This window comes from Sorex araneus, chromosome X, assembly GCF_027595985.1.
Source record: "Sorex araneus isolate mSorAra2 chromosome X, mSorAra2.pri, whole genome shotgun sequence".
Lineage (NCBI taxonomy): Eukaryota > Metazoa > Chordata > Mammalia > Eulipotyphla > Soricidae > Sorex > Sorex araneus.
Window position 1 is genome coordinate 261,263,657 of NC_073313.1, and position 13,473 is coordinate 261,277,129.

General features: G+C 37.3%; 1 protein-coding gene across 8 annotated transcripts in view; it reads left to right on the plus strand.

The window, feature by feature from the left end:
* AGFG1 (ArfGAP with FG repeats 1) overlaps positions 1-9,983 on the plus strand; it is a 73,816-nt gene extending 63,833 nt beyond the window's left edge. For 6 of the 8 annotated variants that reach the window (XM_055120831.1, XM_055120832.1, XM_055120834.1 and 3 more), the window contains 4 exons: positions 5,105-5,140; positions 7,336-7,494; positions 8,638-8,729; positions 9,288-9,983. In XM_055120831.1, coding sequence (XP_054976806.1) covers positions 5,105-5,140; positions 7,336-7,494; positions 8,638-8,729; positions 9,288-9,347 — 347 coding nt within the window. In that variant the 3' untranslated portion in view covers positions 9,348-9,983. The remainder of the gene's footprint in view (positions 1-5,104; positions 5,141-7,335; positions 7,495-8,637; positions 8,730-9,287) is intronic. The other 2 variants (XM_055120833.1, XM_055120836.1) reach the window with 1 other exon arrangement.
* The last annotated feature ends 3,490 nt before the right edge of the window (positions 9,984-13,473 follow it).

Sequence of the window (13,473 nt, forward strand, 5' to 3'; positions counted from 1 at the left end):
AGTATAATACTTGAATCTTTTTCTGCTGACGTTTTATTAATTTTCTCTATCTATCCTCTCCCCCTTTCTTTCTGTTCAACTACAAACAATCACATCTTTTTCTTTTTTTTTTTTTTTTTCCTTTTTGACATCTGTCTTGTTACCGGAACCACAGGCGGGAGAGAGCTCTTTGCTGATGCCCGGGGCGTCAGCCGTGGGTGCGGGATGTGACACCTCCTGCGGCCAGGGTTTCCCGGCCTGGTGTTTGTGTGCACCAGTGATTTAAAAACCACTTAAAAACCTGCATTCGGGATACATGATGAATGGGAATTGTCAGGGAGCAACTACATTGTAATATTACAGTAAAATTTGTACCATCGATGGTAATTATTAGAAGACCCTTCCTCATTATCAGTTAAGAATTGTGAGGTCAGCAATTTGAATGATAACTTTTCTTGAGTTGTAATTTGCTATCTTACATAATAGATGTCTTTCAAGTATTTGAATTTCACACAGAATATTTTTAAAAAGATTTTGCCTAATTTTGATAGGCCTAATCAGTGATTGTTTTCAATTTGCCATATTTCTGGACAGATGTTTATGCTATTCATCACTTGTGGTAGACATTTGTTTCTTAGGATATTATTTTGACGTAGTAGAAGGAACTTATAAAATGTGGGAAAGGGTTTTGTTTCTTTTCTCATATAATTCATTTACCCCATTAAAATTTCTAATTCTTCAGAGTTGAGAGAAGTGTGGCTCAGGAAATTTAGTGTATGTTTTTTGTGTGCACCCGGACCAGTGTACTTTAGTGGTCACTTGCGTGGTGACCCTAACCTTCTGTTGATGTTTGTACCACACCCGGCAGTGTTCAGGGAGGGCTTTTTGCTGCTCTGCACTTAGGGGTCACTCCGGGTGCTGCTTGGGGCACCACCTGGGCTGGCTGAGAGCAGGGCAAGCACTACCCGCTGGAGTGTCCCTACGGCCTTTTGGCATGTCATTGCTCTAGTGAAAGGAGTACGGTAGTAGGAGATTTACAAACATTTGGTGAATGTTTGAACATGTTGACGAGGGCACGTATCACCAGGAGCTCACGCTTGACTGTGGTTGAGCAGATTGCAGCACTGACATCAGTGTGTTACAGTTCTTGCTAAATATTGTTGAAGCCTTCATAGCTATTAATAATGCCACAGCTGTTATATAAAACGATTTAACCATTGAAAGATGGAAACATAAATTATTCTTTGAGGTTGAATTGATCTAACTTCTGTGAGCTCATTGTCTGTTTTACTCCTTGGTTTTTGTTTGGGGGCCTCCCCCGGCCATGTTCAAGGGGTTACTCCTAGATCTGCACTCAGGATTGACTTCCAGTGTGCTGGTGTGTGGGGCAGGGGGTTGGGGGAGGGGGGCCCATGGACTGCCAGGGATTAACCCCGAGTCTGCTGCGTGCAAGACAAATGCTCTGTTCGCTGTACTATCTCTCTAGTCTGTGTTGTCTTTTTAAAAATAGAATATGGACAAAATTTTTCATTGACGGGGTTATTTGAAGGGTGATACCAACTACCTGGCATGGTCTTGACATTTATCATATTCTTGATAGAGCTTTTCTGTTTCTCATGAATACACGTTTGAGTCGATTCTGTCATTGGAGTTAAAGTTCCTATGATTTTGTTTTAATTTTTAGCGCAGTGTTTTCAACCTCCAGTCTATATATGTAAAAAGGTTGAAAGCTATTGATTTAGTTCTTTCTTGTAACTTAAGGTTCTGTATAGGTTATAAGATAAAATGTACTGTGTAGGTTCAGGTGATATAAAGTAGCTTTATTGTTAGCCTAAGCAAAATTTATTGAGTAGTAGATCTGTAGCATCCACAGATTTTAATCGTAATTTTTTTCCCCCATTATAGACTGACTTCTATCATCTTTATTAGATTATTTTTGAATTGACTGAATTAAAATGACTGTTAATTACTATGTTTCTATTGAAATTAAAATATAAACAGCATTTTGACAATATGCTATGTTTAGGAATTTCTAATGTTTTACATTATCAAAATTCACATAGTGGGCTGGAGTGATGGCACAGCGGGTAGGGCGTTTGCCTTGCACGCGGCCGACCCGGGTTCGATTCCCGGCATTCCATATGGTCCCCCAAGCACCGCCAGGAGTAATTCCTCAGTGCAAAGCTAGGAGTAACCCCTGAGCATCGCTGGGTGTGACCCAAAAAGCAAAAAAAAAAAAAAAAAGAAAAAAGAAAATTCACATAGTTCTCTAGGAAATACTTTTTGTTATCCTTAAATACTTTAATATGTTAAATTTTCATTTTGTGAGATTTTTAGAGAGGTTATTGTGTAATAGTTATGTGAAGTTTTATAGGTTTTACTGATGGTCCTTTATCCTTCAAATACTTTGAGTTGTCCTTGGGAGAGAGCTCAGGGCAGGAGCCTGTCTCTGTGCACTGCAGCCCCGGGCTGTCCCCAGCACCACCAGGTGTGACCTAAAAATAAGAAAAAATCCATTTGAATCATTTTTCCTCCCTGCACTTACTCTAAGGCTCTGGAACTTTATGAGAGTTAATATGACTTGAGGCAGTATTTTTCAGTTTTAAAATTTAGATTCTATTCATGTTTAGCATTTAAAAAAAATCTGAATCCCTACATCAAATTAATAGAATAAATATAATTGTATTATTAGGACAACATTATTTTCTCTATATATCTCTCCTTTGCCACTGAATGTAGATTTTCTTTTTTTCTTGCTTTGGGTCACACCTGGCGATGCACAAGGGTTACTCCTGGTTCAGCACTCAAGAACCACTCCTGGCGGTGCTCAGGGGACCATATGGGATGCTGGGAATTGAATCCGGGTCGGCTGTGTGCAAGGCAAATGCCCTACCCGCTGTGCTATCGCTCCAGCCCCCTAGATTTTATTTTCTAACATTCACTTTAATGAAAGAATAAATAGCTTTCAAGATGGTTCCCAAAAATATAAATCAATAGAAATATGGATCTGAAACAGTCACATATTTTAGCATCTAGCCCACTGGTCTCATTTAAATGTCTAGGTTAGAAACTGATTTGCTAAGATATTAGTGTATTTACTTTAAGAGTTCTGATTTAACTTAATTGCACATCTAATATTAGTGTTTATAAATATATTAATGAAGCATAGCAAATCACGGTTCATTCCATGTTTATATCTTAAATGCTGAGTAGACCTACCTCACCTAGTATATTCTGACAATGAGGATTAATACAAATTGTGTGTGTGTGTGTGTGCGCGCACGCGTGTGTGTGTATCTTTTGGTGTGTATATCACAAAGAAAGAAATATCAATAAAGTTGCATGGATTCTAGTACATTTTGTTGGTAGAAAGATTGAGGTATACATTCTCACCCTCAATTTACTCTTAATATTTGGTTGTTAGAGCGTCTTTAACAATCAACAACCTATACTCAGTACTTCTAGCATTAATAGACACATAGTAAGGTTTTAAAATTTAGTACAAATAATGTTATATTAGTCTGGAGGAAATAGTTGCAAATAATTAGTCTAACAAAGAGTTTGTGTCCTGATGTTTTAAAAAACTTTTACAGCTTATAGAAGAGGCAACTGAAAAACATTATTTATTTGGATAAATATTACTTTACAGGATATATATAGCATATGGAAAGATAGTAACTCTCAATAAGGAAATTAATGGAAAGGAAATTAAAGGGTAATGGAAATTAAAACCACAATAAAATAACACTTCTCGCCTACTAGGATGATTAGAATAAAAAAGAGAGAACAATTTTCCTAAAAAATGTCTTAGAGAAAAGATTTTTGTAATGTAATAGGAATGAGCAAAGCTGGAGACAGTGATCGTGAACTACACTCTTAACTGGGTGAAGTGTGTGATAACATGAATTTTATATTTTAATTTTTCTTATGAAAGAAATCCTAAAAAATGTTTGTTATCTCATGACTGGAGTTACTGAAGGCATCATTGTTGCAGAGGAAGATAGAATCAGAGAACAGCCACTGTTAGAGTGTCCTGTAGTCCTGACCCCTGAGGGAATCCCTGTGTAAATGAACCACGACTTCCAGTGACCAAACTTGATTCCAAAACCATTCTTACTCAGTCTTTTGTTGAATTCAAAACACTTATATCAAAGGAAAATACATTCTATTACTTACAGTAGGGCTTCTTTTCAAGTCCTCGTTCACCGTCCCTCTCACCCACTGCCTCCTGCCCTTATTCAGATGAGGAAACTGAGGCTTACAGAGGTTAAGTCAGTTATTGTTGTTTGAAAATAAATGGACCTAAGACTCAAAACACTTTAATTTCCCATCCTTTCCCCCCAAATTTAAAGTATTTCAATTTTAAATCCAGGGACAAAAATTTTGGAAACAGTCCCATCCCAGATGGTTAAAACAGACATGAAATGAATTTAAATCCAGCAGTCTGAATGGTTTGTTTTTTATAAGTTACGTTTCTTTATGTGTAATTTCTCTCAAAGTCATGCCAGGTAAGAACTGTACAAGTTGTATTTATCCCCCTCTTTTCAACCTTTATATTTAATTTTTTAAAATTGGGGATGTGGACTCCCAAGTAGTGCTCAGAAGACGGGGGGGGGGGGGCGGGCAGAGGGACCAGTGACCCAGTTAACCAGATTTTCTCTTCATATTGCTTTTTTGAGTTACCTATACACGTAGGAGTTTTAGGTTAAGTAATGAAGCATTATGGAGATGTTTGTTCAAAATTGACAGTCTGGAGATAGTAAAGATTCCAGATCATGCACAGTGAATCTTTGGATGCCATTTTAGGGTATCACTCTGAAAGCCTGCAAAGTCTTATGGCAACAGTCATGTCTTCACATTAAAAAGAAATAGTGTTTATTTTTTAAAGTTGATCTTATAAATCTGTGTGATAATCTGTTTTTCCAATCTCCCACTTTAGACAATTAGTGTCTTCCATATAGTTGAAGTAGCTTCTTTGTAGATGCAGTTTTATTACATATTTTTAGGCTATTAACTGTAACAGTATATTCTAATTTTAGAGCTTCTTAATGAAACAAATTAATGTTGACAATGGTTATCTGTAAGTTAATTGACATTGGTCTCTTTATGGCTTTCCTTTCTGGAGCAATGCATTCTCAAGTGTTTCCTCACGCTCATTTTGGTAGGTGGCCACGACTAATATCTGGATTTGTGTGGCAATTTGTCTACCTGCTTGTGGAAGCTTCTGCTAGTGTTCTTGACCCTGCATGTGGAATTAAGTTTCCTCCATGTTTTATGATGGAGTGGGCATGGATGTGTGGCATTGGGATTACACTGCGTATAAAGTTACATGAATATCTTTCGCAGTGATTTATGTTTTAATGCTTAAAGGCATTATTGCTTACCTCCATGGTCACATTAGTAGACTGTACGTAGCTTTTCTGATTATTTTTCATAGTACTTTGAGTAATACCTTTTCGATATATGCCAAACCATTTTGTCATATTCTCATAGAGCTTGGTTTTGCTTACCTGTATTCAAGTTTTGTTTCTCTAGTGCTTTCTTAAAAAATAATTTGTCAGTTATGTCAGTGCTTTATTGTCTGTTACAAACCCTTCAGTTTCCTGGCAGTGTGCTTACTATTTTTTCATTCTCTTGCTTCCCAGTAGCTTGTTTCCCTTTTTTCTCATAAATTGTAAAAAACAATTAAAAATATTAATGTTGTAATTAGGTTCATTGAGAAAACTTGCATTGTTACAGACAATAGGATTGTGTGAATCACTTGGGACAACTACTAATATGCTTTTTAATAAAAGATAATTATGTTCAGCATTCTCATATATTAGTTTTTGTGCCTTTAATTAGCAGCCATGTTGGTAAATTTGCTTAAATCAGGAAATTCAGAGAATTTTTATAGCGTACTGAGATTATTAAACTATGTAATGATACTTTTATTACCAACAATACTATTTGCTCTTATTTCACTGAGACTTTCTAGAATTTATTGTTGACAGGTTCTGTTTTTAATCTTCATTAAGAATCAGTAATGTGCTATTCTGCTACATGCGTTTTTATGATTTGAACAAATTCTTTATAGTCCATAAGTGGAGGAATAAATGGTGGCCCCATACAACATATATTGAGGTAGCCCATACACTATTTTTTCAAGTAGTAGCGGCTGGATATCAAGCCGTGGGAGAGAACAGTCTCTAGCATGGTACTCACTTCCCTTGTATTCTAAGAATGTTCATTTTATTTTTTTATTTTTATTTTTATTTTTTTTTGCTTTTTGGGTCACACCCAGCGATGCTCAGGGGTTACTCCTGGCTTTGCACTCAGGAATTACTCCTGGCGGTGCTCGGGGGACCATATGGGATGCCGGGGATCGAACCCGGGTCGGCCGCGTGCAAGGCAAACGCCCTACCCGCTGTGCTATCGCTCCGGCCCAGAATGTTCGTTTTAGTTTTTTCCCAGTTTTTAAAAAAAATTTTATTTTGCCATTTTGCCTTAATCTCTGTAATTCAGCAGTTCTGATCATCCTTATTTCTATGTCCAGATTAGCCTTTACTTACTTTCCCGAAAAGGAATGGAATCTATACATTTTTTCTTTGGAACCTAGCGTGTTCTTTTAAGTATGCTGGAATTTTTCTTAGAACCTCTTCCCCCGCTTTGGAGGTAGGGGGCCCTAGTTACGGGATTTTAAGTGGCCTGGCATTAACCCTGTTTCTCCTTATTGTAGTGAATGTATTTGGAGAGGGTTTAAATTTTCATTTCAGAAATGCATATGTTATACCAAATAACGTAGTAGTTAAAACTAAATTTGGCTTTTACAATATTGCGAAGCAAAAAATTGTACCAATGTACATGTGAAATGCCGATGATTGACTTTTTAAACTGACCTTGTTTAGACTTGAACTTTGTATAATTCAGTCGGAATTTTCTTGGGCTTTCCACTAATAGTTTCATGATTTTCATGCTGTTTAATTTGGTTTCGGGAGAGCAAAATTTCACAGGCTATATTGAACTGTAATGTTGAAAATTATTCGCTACTTTTGTGATTTAAAATGTCGTTTTTTTTTTTTTTTTTGGTTTTTGGGTCACACCTGGCGATGCACAGGGGTTACTCCTGGCTCTGCACTCAGGAATTACCCCTGGCTGTGCTCAGGGGACCATATGGGATGCTGGGATTTGAACCCGGGTCGGCCGCGTGCAAGGCAAACGCCCTACCCGCTGTGCTATCTCTCCAGCCCCCTTAAAATGTCTTAAATGTGCATTTTAGTGTAATCCAGGTAAAGAATATCTGTTAAATATTCTTGCGTGTGCTGTATGAAAGACTGGCCTTGGGCTCTGTGACCCAGACTGCTCTTCTCCCGGCAGCCGCCACGTTTGGCACCGCCTCCATGAGCATGCCCGCGGGCTTCGGCACGCCTGCCCCCTACAGTCTTCCCACCAGCTTCAGCGGCAGCTTCCAGCAGCCTGCCTTCCCCGCCCAAGCCGCGTTCCCTCCGCAGACAGCTTTCTCGCAACAGCCCAATGGTAAGGAGCAGCTCGAGACCAGTTGCATTTTCAGTTATCACATCACGTTTTGTGGTCTGCTGGCACACAGCACTGTCCGCAGGCTATGGCAGCACTGCAGCGGAGAGATAGGACAGTGCAAGGGGGTGTTTGCATTGCATGTGGCCCACCCGGGTCCATGCTGTCACCCCAAATGGTTCCTCAAACCTGCCGGGAGAGTCAGGAGTAAGCCCTGAGCCTCAAAATAGAAAACAGCAGAATAGGAACTTGATCAAGAGCCGAGGAAAGAACTCAAAGGGCTGCAGGGTGCAGCCAGGCGGTCTGAGTCTCAGAGTCGGATCCTGAACACCTCCAGGGAGAGCTCCAAAGCAGTCAGATACAGAAATGAACTTTATATGGGTTGTAGAGAGGGTTTTTGCATCAAAAAGCTTGCTGTGGGCTATTACTGTGTCAGATTGTTTCCTGTCTGAAATAAATTATATTGTGGTTAGTCTTGTTTTCAGATTATTCACTAGAGAACAGTTGTTTTTTTGTTGATTTACACACTTGCTCATTGATAAAGTTTGAAGTCCATAGATTAGAATATGTGATAATCACAGTGACATATTTTCTTTTTTTTTAAAGTCAGTGACTAGATAAAAAGAAAACTCATGGCAGAGCCATCATGATAAAATACTTCCTAAGGATTACTAAGATATTTTTATAGAAACTTTCATTTTTTCTCCGTGGCCCTAAGCTGTTACATATTTCTGTATACTTGTTAAATCCTATGAGTTGATGAGTGTCCCCATTGAGACCTTGTAATTGACCAGTATTAGAGAAGGCCTATAAGAAGCTTTTTGTTTGTTTGGGATATTTTTTTGGGGCGTGGGGGGTGTTGGGCCCATGCTAGGCAATGCTCAGGGCCAGTTACTGGCTCAGTGCCAGGGATCAAACGAGGATCAAGCACACGTGGAAGGCAAGCATCCTACCTCCTGCACTATCTCCAGTGGGTGTGATGCTTTTTAAGAACTGCTACAGGAAATTTGGTATTTGGAAGATCATGAGCTCTCACAGTATTTCCTTGTTGCTCTGTTGGGATTTCTCTGAAATTTATGAGACTTTGTAATGATTAAATTTTTCTCTCCAAGGTAAGACTCATAACTTGTGGTTTGTCTTAACAAGGTGCAGGTTTCGCAGCATTTGGACAAACCAAGCCAGTGGTGACCCCTTTTGGTCAAGTTGCAGCTGCTGGAGTATCCAGTAATCCTTTCATGGTACGTCAGATGCAGTTCTCAACTTAGTTATGGTTGCTTTTAAATTTAAAAAGCAGAGTCTCATTCCTAGATGCTACTTGGCATTCTGAAGAGAGGACATCGTACAGTGGTATCATGATGCAGCATACTATTTTGACTTTAAGAAAGTGTGAATCAGCTATAAGTCAAAGCATTTGTAGTAAAAATATCTTTATTGTTCACATTTGTCTTCTAGTCAAAAGAATGCTTTACAAGAGGCAGTAGATTCAGTGAAAAGTGATCAAGGAGTTCTGGGAGTCAGACACTTGGTTTAAATCATAAATGGATTTTGTTTTAGGGCCCAGTTCCTTTCTGGAGAGAAGAATTAATATCAGATGATGAATATAAAAAGATGTAATTCGGAGCCTTACAGTAGTTTTATTATAGTAGGTTATTAATAAAAGTAATGAATAATAATTTTAAGATAATTCCTAAACCCAATGTTGCTTAAATTATATTTAATCCAATCACTTTTGATATTTCATACTTTTCACACATACCACTTCTAGTTTTTAATTTTGCTTTATGTTTTTCCTTTAGACTGGTGCACCGACAGGACAATTTCCAACGGGAAGCTCATCAACCAATCCTTTCTTATAGCCTTATATAGACACTTTACTGGAACGAACTTTTTTGTGGTCACATTACATCTCTCCGCCTCTTGCACTGTTGTCTTGTTTCACTGATCTTAGCTTTAAATACAAGAGAAGTCTTTAAAAAGCCTGCATTGTGTATTAAACACCAGGTAATGATGTGCAAAACAGAGGGCTCCAGTAACAACGTTTAACCTGTGAATTGGCAGAAAAAAAGGTAGCGGTATCATGTATATTAAAAATTGGCTAATATTAAGTTATTGCAGATACCACATTCATCATGCTGCAGTACTGTACATATTTTTCTTAGAAATTAGCTATTTGTGCATATCAGTATTTGTAACTTTAACACATTGTTATGTGAGAAATGTTACTGGGGAAATAGATCAGCCACTTTTACGGTGCTGTCATATATCTTGGAATGAATGACCTAAAATCATTTTAACCATTGCTACTGGAAAGTTACAAAGTCAAAATCGGAAGGTTTTATTCATCCTTGAATTTTTCCTTTCTAAAGAGCTCTTCTATTTATACATGCCTAAATTCTTTAAAAATGTAGAGGGATACCTGTCTGCATAATAAAGCTGATCATGTTTTGCTACAGTTTGCAGGTGAAAAAAAATAAATATTAGAAAATATGCTATTGTTTTTGTGTTCTTGCTGCAATGCCTTTACCAAAGTGGCCTTAAATCTGAGTAGTAAACTGAGAACATCTTGAATTCTTAAATTAGAACTTCAGAAGACTTACAGTGACTTTTATGTCTAAAAGAAAAATTTTATAAAGGCCATGTAGAAAAATTACTGAAACTACTATGACTGCTATATTCAGGAATATATCAGTGGTAAAGCATTTAAATGTAGCTTGTCAGATTCACCGTAATCCTTCTAATTTCTTTGCAACTTCTTAATTTTGTGAAAATTTGTATATATGAAGAATTTGCTGCATGTATGTGTATTTACAATTTTTTTAAGTATCTTAAATTCTCAGACTGCAAAAGGCCTATTTTAACTATTGATTTTTTAAAAAAATATATTATCTTTGAATGTATTGGAAGCAGACATGAATTAACTGTGACGTGATTGCACCTCGGTTTTGTTGGGATATTTTTCCCTCTTTTTGAGAAACTGTAATAGGACGTTTGTTCCTATTCGTTTTGGGGAGAGGGGAGAAGAAACTGAAAACTTATGTGACCTTAAAGTTAGAGGATACTTTGTTTAAAAGGCAATACTACTCATGTTTAGTTTTATCTTTCTGTTAAATATTCAAATGAACTTGTTAAAGTATTTATGTTTAAGAATTCCTCTTTCATCCAGAGACAATATGGCAGTCTCACCAGCATGGAACACAACTGAGAAAACTGTAATAAGTTTTTGGTTTTTTTTTTTTCAATGCCTTTGATGAATCCACAAAAGTTGACAAAGTCTGTATGTGAAGACTCACATATTTGTTTTATGTGAGACTTTGATTTTCCAGCTTATAACATCCTGTTAGCAGTTCAGGAGTAATTGCTTGGAAGGAATACAGAAACTATGGGGAATATACACTGTCAAAGGCCATTTGGTGCAGGCCAGCGAGCCTGATCTAGAGGATATTACACTATCTTCTGATACTTACCTAATCCTATGACTCATCAGAAAAGGTGAAAATAACATATGCAAATATAGTACATATTTGAAAACTTGTATTTAAAATTCTTGTAAAGCTTTGGTATTGAAAGAGGTCAAACATCAGTTTCCTCAAACATTTTATTCATGTTGAATACCTTTTCCAACAGTAACTATGTGAGTTCTTATCATACTGTATTAAGATTTCATAGTGTTTAGACCTGTTAGAACATTGCTCTCCATTGCATGTCTAGCCGAACCATTTTAATAGTTCTCTGCTGCTTTTCTGAGCAGTACAGAATGCAGAGGGCGTCCTGGTGTCTTTAAGTATATACTTGAATTTGTCTTGACATTTTTTGACCTCCCTCCAGACACTTTTTCACAGAGGGAATACTTAAGAATTGTCTTTGAATTTCCATGTTTTAGATTGTACTGGGTCCCTATCAATTCAGTTGTACAAAGCTAACTGTAGGCCCTTACCCAAATAATCCCCCATTATTTCCATCTAAAAAAAATAAGTAAATTAAACAGTTGTTATTAAAATAATTTTTTAAGACTATTCTTTTCTGGGTTAATCTGCAAAGTTTTAAGTGGGGATTCTGATTATAAGTGTTGATATAATAGAGAAAATTAGTTAAAGAAGTGTTATAACTTTAATGTGGGTTTTAAATCACCTTCCGTCTTTTCATGATCATATTTGCTTCTGGCTTTTATATGGTATTGAGTGCTGAAAAGGAGAAATCTTCAAAGGTGAGAAGGCTGACAGCTTCAAGTTCCTTGGCTTAATGTTTGGATAGATCTGTTTTTGTTGAGGAAAATACATTTTGGGAGGTGACAGATTTTGTTGGTAATAGTTTTAAAATACATTGTTCTCATTTGTATGCAAGTGAAGATTAGGTAATCACTATATTCTTCAGTTCCTTCTGCAAATTTGAAGTGTATCACTCCTGAGCTGTGAGCCAACCCAGTCTTCCACTGCACACCCTCTTACCTAGGTGTAGTTTTGAAAAATCGATAAAGTAGAGAGGAATGGGTAGTTTTCCTGTCTCAGTATTGATGGTTCCAAAATATTTGATTTACGAATCTAATTCTTAAAAACCATTAAAGATCACCAAAAAAGCTTTTTTTAGTATAACTTCTTATTTTCCACATTTACTGTTTTATAAAATAATATCGAGATGTGTAAATGTGTATTTATTAAATAAAACAGTAAAGTCATTGCATTTTAATATAAATAGTACCTTTTGATGAAAATAGCCATTTTCCAAGAAATGTAAGTAATGAGAGAGGAATGTTTTACATCTGCAGGTTTCTAATATCTTAATAGAAGGAGTGGGAGTTTCCTTATTTTGCATTGTGATTCTTTTTATATCATATAGCATCTGGGCACTGGAAAATTCCACTGTGTGCTTCTGAAATCATGAGTGCAACAGTGATAACAATTTTCGTACTATCGAGAGAGAGTGGGTTTTACTGGGGGGCACAACACCCTGCAGTGCTCAGGGCTTACTCCTGGCTCTGCTCTCAGCAACCCGTCCTGGCGGAGCTTGAAGGACCAGAGTGATGCTGGGGATTGGACCCGGCCTGACTACACGCGTGGCAAGTGCCCTGCCTGCTGGACTCTCGCTCTGGCCCTCAAGAGAATCCTGAATTTGGGATTAGGGGAGCCTCGAAGTACGGTCTGAGGACTACATAACATACCAACATTTTACATTTACATGCTCCTAGAATAGCAATCGTTATTTGCAGGGTAAACATTGTTTTTTCTGAACTTACAAGGGTTTTTGGTTTGTTTAGGGTGAAAAATGAAATGACTGTTAAAACTGCAACATTATTTCCTTAAGGACTGGAGCAATAGCATAGTGGGTAGGGTGTTTGCCTTGCACGTAGCCGATCCAGGTTCGATTTCTCCGTCCCTCTCAGAGAGCCCGGCTAGAGTATCCCGCCCGCACAGCAGAGCCTGGCAAGCTACCCATGGCATATTTGATATGCCTAATATAGTAACAAGTCTCACAATAGAGACGTTACTAGTGCCTGCTCGAGCAAATTGATGAACAGCGGGACAATAGCATTGTAATGCTGTTTCCTTAACTTTTTACTGGTATTTTTACTCAAAATTATTTTAGTAATACTGAAATTGGAACATGTTTACTTTTAAAAAGGGTATAGAAGGTCTGGTTTTTGGTTATCGGTGTTTATTTGGAAATCATTTGCTGTTCTTACTACTCAAAGATTATATAATTCTTGTGGGTGTGGCTTTCAGATAGCTATTAAATTTTTGTTTGTTTGGGAGCCATATGTGGCAGTGTTTAGGGATTGCTCCTAGCAGTTGGGACGGGTATCTTACATGGTATGGGGATTGATTCTGGGTCATTGCTTGCAAGGCATACATTCTCACCATACATTCTCTCCAGGCCTGAAATTGTAATGTAACTTTTCTTGCTGAAGAAAAGTTTAAAATGAAGGATAGTTGAGCTTTTATGTTTGTAATTAATAAAGAATTTTAACTTTCAATTAGTAATAAATGG